Source organism: Nanorana parkeri, unplaced genomic scaffold (assembly GCF_000935625.1).
Source record: "Nanorana parkeri isolate BGI_ZX_2015 unplaced genomic scaffold, ASM93562v1 scaffold14, whole genome shotgun sequence".
Lineage (NCBI taxonomy): Eukaryota > Metazoa > Chordata > Amphibia > Anura > Dicroglossidae > Nanorana > Nanorana parkeri.
This window is the reverse complement of record NW_017306282.1, coordinates 633,757-652,150: the sequence shown is the minus strand read 5'-3', so window position 1 is coordinate 652,150 and position 18,394 is coordinate 633,757. Positions and strand designations below refer to the sequence as shown.

At 40.6% G+C, this 18,394-nt stretch overlaps 1 protein-coding gene across 6 annotated transcripts in view; it reads left to right on the top strand.

The window, feature by feature from the left end:
* Positions 1–18,394, top strand: part of ANKS1B (ankyrin repeat and sterile alpha motif domain containing 1B) — a 54,117-nt gene that overhangs the window by 12,984 nt on the left and 22,739 nt on the right. For 2 of the 6 annotated variants that reach the window (XM_018558217.1, XM_018558233.1), the window contains exons 4-5: positions 2,140–2,268; positions 16,106–16,177. In XM_018558217.1, the coding sequence (XP_018413719.1) occupies positions 2,140–2,268; positions 16,106–16,177 (201 nt within the window). Of the gene's footprint in view, positions 1–2,121; positions 2,269–14,934; positions 15,016–16,105; positions 16,178–18,394 lie in introns of all 6 variants that reach the window. The other 4 variants (XM_018558210.1, XM_018558225.1, XM_018558203.1 and 1 more) reach the window with 3 other exon arrangements.

Below are 18,394 nucleotides of genomic sequence, written 5' to 3'. Positions count from 1 at the left end.
CAGTTTATCAAAACTGCTCACCTCAGTATGACAGCCACCCAACAAGTTTAGGCAAAAGGTGAACTGTATAATGTGACAGTATAATATTTACCTGCTGAGAGAGCAGCTACTATAAAAATTCCAGTATCTAATCCTGTGTTCTTTGGTCTACTTTTTTCACTGCATCATGTTACAGACAGCTCAGCCCATGAAGGAACAGAATGGCCAAAGCTCCCCCTGCATCACAGGATGCTGAATATCCTCCCGGTTCATATATCGAATCAATTATAAAATGTTAGATCTATTAAAAATATAGCACATGATACAATGTTTTGCAAATCTTGGTGCCTATGCACCCCAGTAATAGGTATTGGAACCCCAATTCAAGGCTCAACCTATACACATAGCAAGCAAAGCTCTTATATGAATACCATTTACCTTAACCCAACAAGTAGTGTACAACAGTACAGAGGGCTGATAAGTGAAAATTGGAGAAAGGAGAATATAGAATAATCACAAAATTGGAGTTTTTGCCAATAGGGACCATTCAACATTCTTTTACTTTTTTTTTCTTTTGCACAAAATAAAAGCTTTAGTGGTTACTTTTGGCAGCAGAATTATGTGTTCACTTTCCACTCTCCAGCGTTAATGAACTATCTCCAGATAGTGCTAGTAAATGTACATCCAATGTTACAATGATCTTAAAAGATGTCCAACAATTTATTAGGGGAGGTTAGGAAATGTTACAATCAAACACAAACATTAGCTAACTTAAAAGAAGAAGCCCAGGTTGTAGAAAAATTAACCCTTGCAGTGTGGCTACCCCATACTGTAAGGGTTAACTGCTCATTTTGGTCTAGGGATGAAAATAAAGAAGATGTACTCACCCGATCCTGGGTCCTGCCTGGCTGCTATACTGGTTCCCGCAGCCTCTTCTCCCCCCCGACTCCAGTGGCTTAAGGATACGTGACGTCATCACGTCTAATACAGTGTACTGGACTTGAAGACACCAAGGGACATATCAGAGCCAGAGTGGAGGGGGAAGAGAGGTGAGCAGTCACTGCTGTAGGGCTGAGGATTAGGTAAGTATTTCTTCTTTATTTGAGCCCCTAGAGAAAAACAAGCATTAACCCTTGCAGTGCCGGCGGGGATGGGGGAGGGGGTGGAAGCGGGGGTGTTAAAGCCCCACTGCAAGGGTTTACTTTTCTACAACCTGGAGTTCTTCTTTAATGAGACCATCTAAATGGACAAACTGACATATTTTCTTTACAGTCCACCCTCCAACCCACTTATCTTTGTTGCACTTCACTGCCCATCGCCAAAACCAAATACTGTCACAAGAGGGAAGCTGTGACCTCATCTACTATGTCAGCTCTGACACTGGATCTTACCCAGAGTTAGGACTGTGGACTGGGTCAGATTGGACTTTAAGAAAAACTGTCTCACTTTGCCCTGCATGAATTAAAACAAACCTTTAGACTTATAAACCTACGGGGTTGGTAGCCATGACCACTTGTTGCCGAAGGCATTGTTAGTGAAGAACTTTGGATTGAGACCCAAAAATATTCCAAACTTGGAATATAACTGCTAGGTTTTTAGTAAATTTGCGTACTGGTACAGCTGCACTGCATCCCGCAATGCAATACTGGTGACTTTTCAAGAGGTAGCACATTCTAATGTGGGATACAATGTGGGGATGCCACTGCCAGCTTATGAAAATACAAAGTTTGCAAACCAAGCTCTTGAGTTGCACTAGGGTCAGTTTTATAAGTTTAAACTAGTGACACATTGGAGTAGCAGTATAAGACTCTGTTGAACACTTGAAAAATACTGATTAAATTAGTTTGGTATTAATTATTGGCTTGCAAAGTCCTTATTGAATCATGCTACTGACAAATCTAAGTGTTGAGTCCATAAGCTTTTACTGACTTCCTACAGTCAGATTAGGAAAACATATCCATCACCCAATTGGTTTCTACAGTATGAATAACTAACACCTTCCTTTAGTTTTGATACGTGTCTTCATGTTGTTCGACGGTTGTCCCTGTTCCGTTTCGGAGTATGTACAGTAGCGTCCATGGTGTTCCGTGTGCACTGAGTATCTCTTGTACAATGTACTAAACTGACACTTGTTACTTTTAGAGTAAATATGATTTTCAGACAGGAGATTGGGGAGAACCTTCCATCAGTCTGCGAGCCCCCAACGAAACCACGGGCTCCATACCCTTCCAGTATTGGCAGCATCACCCCGAAAAACTCATCTTCCAAGCATGTGATTACAAAGCATATGTAAGTATCGCAGCAGTGTCATTCCTTATTATCACTGACTCTTTTAGGTTTTATCATTGATCCGAATTGGACAGGTTTACATATAAAGGTTGCCACCTGGTTTATTGTTCTACTGATAATGAAAGAAACTCGTACTGATAAAAATAAGCAGGCTTACATGCTGATCCAATAGCTTCTGGAGACAAGTATGCTGATCAGGAGATCTGACTCCACTGGCTGCTTACCTGACAGAGGTCAAGGTTACAGCTTGTAACGCTGAGAGAGCTCGCATTTTCAAAAAAGGGTACACAAGGGCAGACTCCACATTTGACATAGCGTGGGTTTCCTTTAAAGCTGATTAACTTTGCAGCACTCGGTCTGCCTGGTAAGTTTTCTTCAACTATGGAGAATTTGCAGCAAATACCAAATTTGTGCTATTATTGCAAAGATTCCTGAAAATCACTGTTTGTGTCCTATATATATTGACTTGCTTGCTATGTCATAAACTCATGATGGTGTTTCTTGTAGCGGTTTGAAGGTGCTCTCTAGTGTATGTATGTCAGAAAGTGCAGTTAGCACCATTACAGAACAACTGCTGAGAGAATACCAGAATTACAGGATAAGATAAAATGCTGTATTGTGTTCAGTAACCATTGTAGGTCTGAACTGATCCCTAGACTTGCATTAAGATAAGAGAAGTAATAAAACACAATTAAGAAGCGAAGCATACATATGTAACAAATACATATTGCTGCCTCAATCTAGTCTGGTTAGCTTACACAACGCTAAGGTCCCTTCTTTGCCCCCAGGTGACAGACATGGGCTAGCCATTTGCATGCTGTAATTGTTGTTTAGTATTACTGTAAAATTGTTGTACACCAGGATGGCCATAGTCTTCAGCTTGCAGTTGGACATGCTGGAGTATGGCCAGGGCTATACGAGCCTGTGTGTGCATGTTGATGTATTCACCAGGGGGTGGGTGGCAGGTAGACGTCTACTGGCGCCAAAGTTTTCCCCACAGAGCATTAGGTGGGAGCCTATACCCATACAGTAGATATGACATCTTTACCCACTTAAGCCAAAGGCTTTCCTTACATGTCCATGGCTAACTTTACTCCTTCTGCCTTAGTGCAAGTCTATGGATAGTCTTGTCAATAGGGTTCAATTAGAAGTGGGTGTGACACTGAGCACAGCCATTACAGCTAAAGCTAAACGCACAGGTTAATCCATGACAATTAACACAAAAGTAGGATTGGTGCCAACCAATTAGATTGTTTTGTTTACTTTCCCAGGTAATGAAAGATTAAACCTGATTGAACACTGTGGGTAACAGCATACATTTAGCTCCAGGGTTCTACTGTCTAGAATACAAAAGACTCAAGGTGGACACGAGCTGCAGAAAGGAAGTCCACATATCTTCTGTGCTCACTGCTCCTCAGTGCGCTAAAAATTAACATGGGGGAAACTTTCCCTTTAAACTTTGTAGAGAAATGTCTTGATGTAGAGCACTGAAACCATGGAGACTTTGAGCTCCATATGACAGAATCCTCATACAAAAGCGTTTACATTTCCTGTGGTGACTTCTTTTTTTGCATTGAGATTGTTTTAAAAGATGTGTTTTTTATTTCCTTTACATTCCTGTATGCCAGACATTGTATGCTGGGCTAGTTACATTTCTGATGTAAGTGTTAACCTCTCATGTACCATAAAGTGTGTTCTTGAAAAATAGGTTGAGGGCCCATTGACACCTATGTGAGCCCGTTATTAGGCATGTTGCTAAGGCGCATTATGGTAGTACTGTTATATTAATTGCCTATGCATCCTCAATGCATTTTTTCTCCAACACATGCAGTGCATGAGCATTAAAAAACAGTTTACAAGAGGCAGCTGTCACCCGTTCAAGTTAGGGATTCCTGCTGCAGGAAATCGCAAGTTCCTTACACATGAATATCTAATTGCACCTAAATAATAGGTGTGAATGAGGGCTTATAGGTCTCACTTACACACACACACACAAACCCTAAAAGTAAAAAATCTGCTTATGAATATAGTTAGAGGCAAAAATGCATCCTAAAAAGTTTTTCCACTGAAAGAGCTGCCATGTTTTCCAAAGTTATAATGGGGTATTTTATGTGCCCTTTTTAGATACAAAACAAAGCACGATTGAATTTTTAAAATGTAATGCAGCATAATTTATCGTATGGTACAGTGCGATTCTCAATGCCTTTTTTTTAAATTTTCAACAGGGAAAGTGAAAAATATGGTAAATTATTTAAATAAACATCGAGGCCTGTAGCATCTCGTTATCATTCAGCGATAAATCGGCATCTACTTACCGTCGGCCTGTCACAACAAATAGCCAAAATCATTCTTGGCTACCACTTTCCATGAGACAGTTCGCAATTAGTCTTTAGCTGTTTTCCTAAACTGACTAATATGGCCGTCACACAGAGCTGGTGTTCGTTGCCTTCTTTGACTACCCAGTTCTGAGATTATAGCTGAGTAATAATCCCTGACTTTATTGCATATGCATGTTTAATTTTATTTAATTTAGTGACTCTCTCTGCTTATTTTTTTAAACATTGAGCCAATTTATATTTTATGGCAAGAAGCCAACATCTGATTCATATGTAAAGGAGAAGCAGCTGTGTGTGCAGGAGAGCACTGGGTATGCTTAGGGTGCTTGCAGAGGTCATTAAAATAAGATGATCTAATTGAAACACAGGTTATTGTTTTAAAATGAGCTTCTGTTAAAATCTTTAAATGTGGCCAGTTAACATTTCTACGTTTGCAATGAATAGGCCAGAACATGACACCATGTAAAGTTTCTATGTCTGTGCCCACCACCTAAACCTCATCATGCTGGTGGATATGGAGGCAGTTTTTTCCTTCTGTAGCCCTGTTTAGAGGGGTAATGGCCACACAGAAGTCCTACATTTTTTTCAATAATTTGTCTTATTGTTAAGTACATGAAAGTAACTACTTTAGATATACCTGATTCTGTCAGGGTTCTAAAGTTGGATTGTAGCATGTGTGGCCAGCTTCAGAGGAAGTGGATGGATCCAAAAAATTGACACTTGATGTGATTCAACTTGGCACAAGTTTGCATTAGCAGATGACATTATTTTTTAAAGGACACTTGCATCTTTAACTTATTTTACCTTGTAGCGATGACCCCCTAGGGAGCCACTGAGTTTAAAGGTCCTTCCTAGCTTTCCCACTGGTGCACTGGCTTTCTGCTGCTGCCCCAACTCTGAATGACCGACATCCACTCTGTCAATTTATGCTTGAAGAATGTATTGGCTCAGAGTCATGGGGAAACAGGATTAGGAGTTACAGGATACCCAAATTGTAGCAGTAACAAATTCCCACAGCTTGGAAATATCTTCAGCCCCTCTAACAGGTTGGTAGTGGGCCTTTGGGTCAAGACCAACAATCTTTTATTGTGTGCCTTTAAGCCGGGATCAGCTGTTACAAAGTTGCAATCTCTTATTAGCCACCTTACTGTGTTCCCCCGGCCCTGGCATAGGCTAATCTCCAATCCTTGGGCCTTGGCTCTGGAACTGTAACCTCCCCCACGCAGCAGGCCTGGGAAGCAAACGACCTCTGTTCACCTTCCCCAGGCAGCAGTCCTGGGAGGCAGTGGCTGGATCCCTCACGAGCACATCCTCTACAGACAAAGTCTGAAAGGCAATGACCCTCCTAGAAGGGCTTCTTGAGTATTTATCTCCTTTCCTAGCCTACATCACAGGTAATAAACCACTTAGTGACTGACTAGGGAAAAATAAATATTCATAACATTGTATCTTCTTGCTCTCCCGTAGAACACTCCCCAACGATAAGCAGAATCAAACCACGTTCTAAACTTAGGGAAAGCCCAAGGAACACAGAAAACAATAACAATCAGAGCTTATGCTGGCTTACGGCCCAGCTGTCCACTAAATTTAGACGAGTGGCACTCCAACCTTGGCAGGGCCGCAACAACCGAAATTCATCCTTCCAACCTTTCTAAGTTGCACTGAACTAAACTCTCCTGCCTCCTCTACAGCTGCTTACTTAGTTTCTTTCCAGCAGTGTGGCTTAGACATGTGCGATTCGGTTCGTTCCGAAATTCGTTTTGGACGAATTTTCGGAGATTCGGAGGCATCCGAATTCCGTATTAAAGCTAAGACGAATGCAAACGAATCCGAAATTCCCGATTTCCCGAAATTCGTTATTGGACGAATTTCGTTGCAGCAAAACGACATGAGGAAAAAAAAAATGACAACATTTTCCCTCTACAACATTTCTATGATTAAATTACAGAGGTAATAGTGTAGTGGTTAGAGGACAGGTTTGCCGTTGTCAAGGTCACAGGTTCTAGGGCAGGGGAGAGTAAAGGATAAAGACTTTTTTTTCTTTGCTTTTAAATTGGTATTCTCCTAACATTCCTACCAGACCTAAAGGGTCTTTTTTTTTCATCTTCTGCAGACAAATGTCATTTTTTTTTTTCCTAATGTAATTTTGCTGCAACGAAATTCGTTATTGGACGAATTCCGTTGCGGCAAAATGGCATTTTTTTTACAGTCTGCAGAAAATGAAAAAAAAAAAGCATGAGGTTTCCCCCCAATTCATACCAGACCCTTTAGGTCTAGTAGGAATGTTAGGAGGGACCCCCCCCTCTTATAACACAAAAAAGTGCGTGGGGTTCTCCCAAAAATCCTACCAGACCCTTAAGGTCTGGTAGGAATTTTAAAGGGGAACCCCAGCCCCAAAAAATGGGGGGGAAAACGTGGGGTCCCCCCTGTCTAAAAAGTCCCACCGCAGACGACCACCCGAACCCGACGAAAACTAGTTGCAAAAAATGACATTCAGTGGGAATGTCAATAGATGACGTCACGGCTCGCTCCACCCATTTGACATTCTCAGCTGTATATCATATATATCAAATGCTGCTATGGTTAAAAGTACAGAGGTAATAGTGTAGTGGTTAGAGGACAGGACTGCCATTGATAAGGTCGCAGGTTCTAATCCAGGGCACGTTAAGGAATAAAGTTTTTTTTTCCAATAACGAATTTCGTCCGAAACTAATTTAATTTCGGACCCGAAAAACTAAACTTAACACATTTTTTTTTTGTTTCAAAACTAAACTAAACTAAACAAATTTTTTGCTGGTGCACATGTCTAGTGTGGCTCCTTGCTCCACTCCTGCTGTCTGTGCCATCAAACACCTCTCCATTGATGAGGAATCATCCCATGAAGTGCTACAGGGAAAGTGACACTTGTGACAGTGTACCTTATCTTATAGTAACATGGAGGTCGACAGCAGGTGCCAGTCAGTATAGCAGGATTCACAGGAGTTTGACACTCCTGGAAGTGTCGGTTTCTTGGGGGACAATTTCCTCATCAATAGAGAGGCATCAGGTGATGCAGGCAGCAGGAGAAGTAAATATTTACACGCTTCTTTTGCAGGCAAATCTTTTTGGCCTGTTTCATTTCGGGCTGTAGTCACTTTAAGAATAGCATTATTACACAGTACAACAGCCAGTCTTAGCTTCATCACCTAGAAGTTGCCTAATATAGAACCTAGATAGTTAACTCTTATAGAAACACATACAGTTTGATGGGAATTAATTATTTTCAGCATTCTACATTTCCACAGTATTGTCAGTGGACGTGAGAATCCCGTGAACTCAGCATAGTGTTCACGTGAAATAACGTTTTATTATGACGAACTGACCTACTTACTCAAAGCCTGTTCTATCTACAGCTGCAGATGTTAGTCTCAGCCATAAATAGGCTTTCATATCCAATGAATGGCAGGCTTTCTCCAATGTAAATAAAGCGCTGTACTAGGACAAGTGGATGTGGATGTCCATTTGTTACTGGAGGAGATAAACTTGTAAACTGAGAGCTCTCTCTCTTTCTTTTATGTCCATTTCCGTTTTAGAATTAATTTCTGATGCAGTGAGCCATGGCCGTTTGGAGATTTGCCACCCCATAAGATTCCATTGGCTTCCAGTTATTTTAAAGCTTAACTCCAGACATACATAAAAATACTGTTTTTTAATATGAGGCAAATTCAAAAGTACAGGTTGCACATTATACACAGGCACAAAAATGCAGGTATACCCTTGGTACACATCAGTATAAATATAACTATGAATAAAAAATAATAGGTACTGTATATACCGGCTGTGTAAACAGTGCAGGAAGTCTGGACCATAAAGGCACATAAGCCAGAGGTGAGAGCCAACCAGAGACTAGAGAAAAAGAAAATCCAAGAAGGATCGCCAACACGACCAATGCCTAAATGTTGCCGGTCTGGTCTGTGCCATTACTGAAATGGTCTTCTCTGCAAAGGAGGATGACCTAGCAGGCATAGCTACCACCGGTTGTACAAAAAGAAATACCGGAGACAGTGCACTGATCACTAATGATTAGCACTTTATAACAAAACATTTTAGGTAAAATTTGGTAAAAATAAACTTTTATCACATTACATAACATGTCTGCTCGGAGTTAAGCTTTATTGTCATTGTGACTTCTGTAAGATTACATTTAATGTCATGTATAAAGTAAATATATGAAATAACACAATGATAATGGTTTCAAATTAATGTCATGAACAAAGTGAGGTTGTAGTAAGCTACCCAGACATACAGTACAATACAGTACAGCTTGACATATCATTTTTTTCCTTTTATGTATGTGCAGACATATTGTTCAGGTCTACTGAAGATATACACACCCACCTAGATAAACCTATTAGTATGTTTTGTGCTGTGGGAAGAATTGTATACAAGAAAAGAAAAGCGGGGCTTTAAAAGTGTCCAAACCATACAAGACGCCCATCAAACATACATGGTTTTGTATAAACGTATATTGAAAACAGGAGGTCATAAATTCCAGTTTTTCCAAAGAATTTATTCTTTGGAAAAACTGGAATTTATGACCTCCTTTTTTCATTTATTTCATTTATTCTTTGGAATTATATATATATATATATATGTACACATGTATGGCCACCAAAAGGAGGTAGTTTGATTTCAATGTAACATTGTATCATGTCAATGACATTTTAATTGTAACCAAGTCTTTTTGTATGTATTAAATATGTTTATACAAAACCATGTATGTTTGATGGACGTCTTGTATGGTTTGGACACTTTTAAAGCCCCGCTTTTCTTTTCTTGTATACAATTCTAATTGGGGGTGTGGTGCCCATCCCTAATGGTTCAATTTAATTCCTATGCTTTATGCTGTGGGAAGAAATCAGGGTATTAAAAAAAATTGTAAGAAAAGGTAAAACATACAAACTTGGTTCTTATAGAATGCTCAGTGATAGTCATCAGAACATGAACAGATCATAACACTAGTTCTGGTGACCATGCTGACCACCAGGGATTTTCTTCTCTTTGGAGGGATTTCCTCTCACTTACTATTGTGTCTATCAGTCAAGAAGTGACAGGAAATCTCCTTAATGGGAAATAAATGCTGACAGGGGTTATAACCCTTCCATACACTCTCCTAAACTAAAAATTGGTTTCAGTTCTACTTTTAATTTAAGCTTAGATGTGATGTAATGCCTGTTTCCCACAGTCAATCAGATTTCATCTTCCATGAGTTTAGAGCAGACATTACAATAAGGTGATGTTTAATGACCTGAGTTATTAAGGGTTGCTTACATACTGTTTTTGCTCTAATGGACTTTGGGGGTAGTGATGTGTTATTGTTAAAGTGAAGAGAGACATGCCAGGGTGGACCTCCTTCTGAACATGCTATGTCCCTGGCTTTTATGCTGACCAACGATACTGAATACTCAGAACAAGCTTAGAAATTGGGAAGTTCTGGGAAAAGTCAGACGTCTTTATGGAAGTATTGATGCCAGAGACCAGCATGATGGCCGGGAAATGAGCATTTACAGAAAGAGAAGCCGGCAGTAGCAGCTACTCAGAGAAGAATTCAATGCATTTTATTATCTGACTTAATATTTTTTCATTATTTTCTGTTTCTGTTTTGTATTTCTGGTCATATCTTTCATATCAGTACCATTTTAACCAGGCAGATGAAGCTTCTTGAAAAGTCTTAACAGAACATCAGACTTTAAAACAGGGGCAGGCAACTTCGGCCCCCCAGCTGTTCAGAAACTACAAGTCCCATGAGGGTGTTGTCTAGAACAGCTGGGGGACCGGAGTTGTCCACCCCTGCTTTAGGGCCCAGTCACACCAAGAGTGCGTTCTAGTGCGTTCGGCCACTGGAACGCAACCCGGCCGGCTCACTTTGTTTTGGGGCGTGGCGGTGCATTGAACTCAATGGCACCGCAGCCACGCCCCCCACCCGCTGTGCATTCGCCGACACCAAAACACGTGGCACATTAGTGCCTGCGTTCCGGTCCAGTGCAATCTGCAAAAAATGCTGCATGCACTATTTTTTGCAGATCACACTGGACCGGAACACAGGTACTAATGTGCCACGCATTCAGGTACCTTAAATCGCACCGCGGGGGGCATGGCTGCGGTGCCATTGAGTTCAATGCACTGCCACGCCCCCTCCCACCCTAAAACAAAGTGAGCCGGCCGGGTTGTGTTCCAGTGCGTTCCAGAGGCTGAACGCACTGGAACGCACTCTTGATGGTGTGAATGGGCCCATAAAGCCTCTAATAATGTTACATTGGCGCTCTTTCATTAACCCGCAGGACTGTTTAGGGTTGAAAAATCGCACTTAAGGCATGCTAAAAGTTTATATGTTAATATTGGTGGAGAGGCCATTTTCGAATGTCTAAAAACAAGAACAGAAATATAATATATTGCAGCTTACCAGTCTTTAGATGTAGTGGCTGCATTTAGTTTTCTTTTTTTAGGCTTGTTTTCCCTTATTTTCACCTGGTGATCCTGCCAGTAAATGACTTCCTGTCAGTCATGGTACTATATCTATGGAGGAGCAGTGTTGTCTCTCTAGGGCAAGGGTACAGAACACCTCCCCTTTCCTCTTCTTCATAACACAGGAGGAGGTGTTCTTTAGTTCACAGAGAGAACTGGAAACAATGCTAACTGATAAGAGTCAGCAGAGGATTTCTGCTCACTGGATTTCACTGGATTTCTGGCAGGATCAACTGGTTATGTTTTGCTCTTATCAAACAGATAGACTGAAACAATTTCAATGGCATATTTAGAGAACAACTCCAGGTAAAAATGTTCTTGACCCTTGCAGTGGGGCTACCCTTGCACTGTAAGGGTTAACTGCTCATTTTTGCCTAGGTTGAAAAATAACAGTTATACTCACCCAACCCTCCTAGCCGGCCAGCTGTGACAGCACTCCCTCTAGCCTCTCTCCCCGCTGCAGTGATGATATGTCCCTCAGTGTCCTCACGTCCTATATACTGTGTATAGAATGTGGTGATTTAGGGACCTTGGACAGCTGCAGAGGAAGGGAAGAAGGGCTCCAGGGACCAGTCTAAGAGCAAGCCAGTTTGGAGGATCGGGTAAGTATAACTTCTTTATTTTCCTCCCTAGACCAAGACGAGCACTTAACCCCTTGTTGTGTAGGCATAGCCCCACTGCAAGGGTTAAGAAAAGTTTTACCTGGAGTTCTGCTTTAACGGACCAAAGAGGAGCCAACAGAAGTTCACTGTCAGGCTTTACCTACACTTTAAGCACCCTTCAAGGTGCCTTAGGGCTTGTTCACACCATATACAGTGCGTTCCAGAGCAGTTAGCCCTGAGATCCCGAGATCCTGATTGTATATAACAGTTTCAATTCACAGCTCCTGGTCCTCTTTAGTATGGGGCTTTGTGGTTAGGTTCTGCTATGCATAATTAGAAGATGGAGGACAGCTTATGGTCAGTAAGTTGACTGGGCAACAAATGTCAGACCTCATTGGACAATACAGATATCCCATCGCACACCTAACCGGTAGGTCTCCTTTTGTCTCTCGGTGGGTGCTGTAGTGGCAAGTGGATGGCACCGCTGAACATTACATGGAGAGTAATTCACCAGCACACCAAAATCTTCATCGGCAAAGTGCCTTTATTGACTTTGGTTGATCATGGGATCACGGGAAAATGTTTCAGGACCACGCAGGGTCTCTCCATTGGGTAATGTGATTGATCAATAAAGGCATTTTGATGATGAAGGTGTGCTGGCGACCTACTCTATGTTAGACCTTTGGGACATTGGAATACTGGCGCTTAGCAAAATTGCAGCAGATCAAATGCTTGAAACAACACCACAACAAGGGTCCTGCTGTAGTTGAAAAGAGTTCTGTTAGTCATATGGACTGCTATGTTTACTACACAGAGGTGACAAAGAGACATAAACTTGTATATTAAACTTTTGTGTGACCTGAATCTGTTTAATGAACTGTCCAATCAGGTTATTTAATTTCCTATACCAGGCTTATAGAACTGGCGGTCATCCAGACAAAGTGGAACTGCGACTCCCTCCATGATTTGGGACTTGTGGCTTCACAATACTGGCACAGGGGTGCGTACCCCAGGCCTATGCATTATATTATTTATGATGTTGGCACTCTATCTTTAGTCTTCTCCTACCCAGGACTCTGGAATGCATTCTACCCCTCCTATTTCCTCTTACCCTTGTGACCTTTGAGTTCCCTTTCCTTCTTGAAGAAATGTTGCTCCTTTCCCTTGTTATGCCGTAGTAGTTTCCTCTGATCTTCACTCATAGAGGTCATACTCATTGCGCTCATTCTGGGAAGGCGTTTGTGGCGCCAGCACATCCCTGCCTGAATTGAGATTCTTATACATTACTTACACACCTGGAATGAAGTACAGGCTGCTGGGTAAACACAATCACTCTGGGTCATTTCCAAGAACTGGCTCACAGAAAATGCAGATACAATGCACAGAAAACAATCAGATATCTATATTAGCTTTCCATATTGATGCTACAGAATGACATAATACTCTGTGGATATTTTTTTTTCTAGTGAACCAGTTTTCTAAATTTCCCACAATATGCCAAATCATAATAATTGATGATCACATCACTTTAAAGGGCCAATTCACCTCAGACCGTTATTTCAGTCATGGGTAGCCACTTAGAGCTGTTTCACTGGCTTCATATACATATCAGGGGCCTGAGATCTCCCCTTTTGTGTTACCACTTCCATGACATTAGACGGCATATGAGCTAATGTCTTGTGTCAACCACCTGAAGCATGTCAAGGGGAGAAGTTCTGGTTCGGGAAACCTTTTTCAAACGTAGGTATTTACTTTTTGTAACCCAACACAAAATATATCGGAGGTACCTCCCCCATCTCCTTCCATAGCCAAAAGACAAATGTTCACACAATATGACTATTGTTGTTCAGGAAACCGTCAGAAGACTTAGACCACTTAAGGCGGTCCAACTGTCACACAAGTCTGTGATATGTGTGATGGCTTTAAACCTCCTTAGGCTGAAGGAATGTAAACTGCATAAGGAATCGACGGAGTTTAGGGCTTCCCCTGTAGTGACTATGGCATGTGGGGAATCCTGGGAACGAAAGTGTAGACATCTTGGAAAAAGATATAAGCATTTACAAAATATATTAAGCCAGTTGGTGATTTGACCCATAGCCAAAACTGAAGTATTAAAAGTGTATGGACTGACACTTTTAATTATTACTTTACACATAACAGTGGAATATCTTTTTGTAAGTTAGTTTATAAAAATGTTTCATTAGATTTAATTTAATATGTTATGTTTTATCAAATATGTTAATATAGAAAACCCAAGCTTTCTATTGAAAGTTATGATCCACTGTGGACCTCCTATTTGATATTTGCTATGTGAATTTAATCTGACCACTGTCTTATAAGAAAAAGGTGATGTGACATCAATTTTTATGAACATCAAATTCTCATTGAACTTTTTATGAACAAAACAAGCAAAAAAATCACCATTTCCACATAAACATTCAAGACCCATTTGGGAATAGAACAAAGAGTGTTTGAGTAAGACAAACACAGGGTGAAGTTCTTGCTATCTCAACCTTCCACTGCTCGGCCTCTAAGCAGTGAAAGAACAACCGACCTTGATGTTATTTCTCTGGAAGATTTGAAAATCCTTTTCAAAATTCTGATCACTAATGATTGCTGGTTGTGATAAATAAATCTTCCTAGAATCCAGAGAAATAAGTAATTTCCTTTGTCATTGTTTTGCACTTGAATTAAAAATGGTGTTCTTTAAAGCACCACCCCTTAGTCATTTCCGCTGTCCTAGACACCGGTCTCTAATATGCATACAAAATTTACTAACATTCCAAGTGTCAGTCAAGAACTGCATCTAAACTTATTGTGCTAAGGACATTCATTCATGAATATAAACATTTCATTATCAAAATTAAACAGCCAGACCAAACGGCGGCCATATTCTAAGCACAGACTGGCTAACCAACATTCATTCACTGATCATTTCATTATTTAATATCAACGTAAAAGGAAACATGTCAAAGCAAAACTATGGCCATTTTAATGCTATTTTTACCACCTAATAGAATGGTCATGTGACATAGCATGAAGCTGATATTTCATCCCATTAGCAATGCATGTTGACTATGGAAAGGGGCATGGTGCTTTAAGGCTTTTATATCCTCTAGGGTGACTGTTAATTTTCTACGCAAATTTTGCTTGATCCATCAAAAAAAAGGATTCCTTTGTGTGTCTAGTTTCAGAAAATGTCTAGTATGTTTTTCTTTGTTTAGAGCATGCCATTTGGGGGAAAATATGGACCCATTTTAAAACCCGTACCTCACCCCCAGTGTTCCTGGTCTGAGATGATAAAGGTATACAGTGCACTTATATTTACTTCACTTTGTTGCGTGTTAGGAAAAACAACAAAACTCAGAAGATGTCTTTTTTTTTACCATCAATACAATGTCCATTTCATATACAATGGACATTGTTATTTATCGCTTATAAATATTGTTATACATGCCTAGGTTTTGGTTACAAATCATCTCAAAAGACTTCCTCTTCCTGTTAAATTTCAGAATTGCCAAACAGGAAAATGGAACAATGTCGGCCCCCATCGCTGTACCATATAAAGTAAAATTCCACAACTTTGAAACTACTAGTTTGAGATCTTTTATCCAGGATTCCTGGGACAAAGAATTTGGTGTAGGAGGTCTTTAAGTGGTTTGAAGATTGTAATCTAAAATATGTAAAGCTGTAGTTTAAAATATTTATTCTTTTATCACATGCGTGGAATTGTAAAATGTAAAGAAATATATATTTATTTTGCGATACACAGTGACCATGACTATTATTTTGATGTCACTTAAGATTAGCTTATATATAAAAGTAATATTTTGATCTATCCCGAATGCTGGGATAGAAGATCCCACAGCTGTAGTTTACTTTTATATGTTACGCAAATGGGGCAAACACTTGGTGATTATGGATGGCAATTTATAAGAACTGTTGTCATTAGTGTATGGTTTTGTCTCTGACATATTTGGCTCTTTTTGCCACATTAACTATTGTCAGTTGATACATAACTTGATTGACTGGTCCTTTTAACTAATGCAAATATGCAGTAAACTGTTCTAAAAGCATTGTCCCTGCAAAATGTTTTCTATGGAGCAAGGAAACTCTCATTAGCTTGAAATGAACTGTAGTTGACTTGCTTTATGGCAGGGTCGATTAACATTTTCTAAAGCCACTATGCCATGATAAATTGTTATTGCCTAATGTTATATATAGTGTTATTGTTTGTAAAATAGTGATTTTTCTTCAGTTCCGTTCCTTGGTTGTCTATATTTTTGACATCATACAACACATCTAGAAAGAAATGTAAATGTGGTGACATTTTTGTTCGATTGTGTGTTCTGGGTGTGTGCTTCCACCACAAATCTGAATGCGTTTTTATTTTAGTATTTAGGTTCGATGCTGATAAAGGAATTGAGGGGGACGGAGTCAACACAAGATGCCTGTTCGAAAATGAGGGTAAGCTTTTATGATAGAATAATACTGCAAAATAAAATAAATCCACATTGGATGCTGTCATTTTATTATTAGGAGAAAGGCAAAAGTTGACATGTGCCAGAAATGTACAGCCTGTTATTATCTCACCAGTAGAGCATTTACAAAACAACCTGACATTTGGAAGAACTTTGTCTCCAGGTCTGTCACTGCATGCTCCTACTGATTTCCATATTTGTGTTTCCCGTGTTTTAGCTCTATTTTATTTTTTTGCTGTATTTTAGTTTAAAATAAAAACCTAAGACATAAAGGACAGAAACAGAAAATGTTGTATCTTTTAGATTGTAAGCCCTCACGGGCAGGGACCTCCTTAACATCCTGTCTTGAATTGTATTGTGATTGTAATGTCTTTCTTATACTGTAAAGCGCTGTATAATAATAATAATCCCAAAACCTGTGACCCTCTACTGTTTAAATTTCAATTCAGGTTGCATTCTGGCTTGACCCCTCTGCCACCACACCACCCAACTGGCCCGTGAGGACACCAGTCGCATTTAGTGCACAAACTAGCAGACCTCCATGCTGCTCTTGTAGATCTTTTGAGCCAAGCAGTTATTGCCATTGTTCCAATGGAAGGAAGTTTTCAGGTTTTTTACTTTAATCTTTTCACTGTTCCAAAACCAAGAGGGGACATCTGACCTTTGTTTGAATCTGAATGCTTTAAATGCCCAAGCCTAACTCCATAAGGGAGACTTTTTAGTCTCTGAGGATATCACGGATACGTACTTGCATTCACCCATCTTTCCAGCGCATCAATGCTATCTCTGTTTTGCTGTGAGCATGCAACAATCTCAGTGCGTCTGTTTTTCACACCCTAAATGTTCACCAAGGTATTGACACTTGTGCTAGCCTTACAACACTCGCAGGGTATTCCCATGGTGGAATAGCTGGTTAATCTATTAAGGAAACAATCAGCACTAATATTGACTGATAATGTGATGCAGACTATGTGATGTGAACAGACAAGAAAAAGGTTTGATTGAATCCTAAACCTTCAGGAGTCAGTCATCATAGGCACAGCTTAAGCCAGAGTTTCTCTCTGACTCTCCACACCCAGATTTGAACTCTACAATCCAGTCCAGGAGCCACCCAACTCTGCGATTCTGCTTGAGCTGGGCTGGATGTTAGCCTCCTTTTAATTCAGTGACATTTCCTCCAGACCCTTGCAATGCAACATTATGTTATTTTGGAACAAATTGGTTCAGTCTCTAGACAAAACGACACACCTGACAGCGAAGACCAGGTTATGCCTGGCCTGGTGGCAAAGAAGTCATGTTCTGGTGTTGGGGAAATGCTTCCTCTCACTGTTTGGAAGGTCCTAACAATGGATGCCAGCCTGAGGGGCTGCGGAGGAGTCCGAGACACCATGTCATTTTAGGGGACTTAGTCGCTAGAGGAATCTCTCCTGCTGAGTAACATTCTGGAGCTCCAAGCTACAAAAATAGTGTGCATCAGTCAGCATCAGGGAGGGGCAAGAAGTTTTGCTGTGGCAAGAGTTAGAAAGAATTCTAACCTGGACTGAACTCCACATCTGCTGTTCACATTCCTGGCATAAACAAATGACATGCAGGCTTCCTCAACGGTCAGTGTCTGGACCCTGGGGAATGCTCCCTTCACCTGGAAGTGTTTCAGGACCTGTGCAAAAGGTAGGGGAGACCGGATATGGACCTCTTGGCCTCCAGGTTCCTTTCTTGTTTTTCTCTGCAGGATTGGGATGGAGGGAATTCCAGTGAACCTAACAGCTTCGAACTGGCCCAGGCGGCCTGGTCAAACTTCTGGCAGACAGCCCTAAGACTCTTCCATATTGACCGGATCTCCTATTCCATGGATCAGTTTACCATCCTGCTTGAGGGTCCCTGGCTTTAATGGCATGGTGCTTGATGCCCATGTCTTGAGAGACAGGTATCTCTCTAATTTGGTTATTCACATGCTGTTGAAAGCTACGGAGTCCATCTCCAGCAAGGTCTACCATCACACATAAAAGGCTTACTTCACCTGAGGAAAGAAGATTTTACACCAGGAAATATATCATAGGTACAATCCTAACTTTCTACACTCAAACCTGAATCAGCATTTGTACTAACAAGGGGGCAAATCTCGGCCCTTACCATCTTATTCCCAAACCACTAGTAGCCTGGCCTGGCCACAGTACTTCTTTAAAGATTTGTTTACATTAACTTG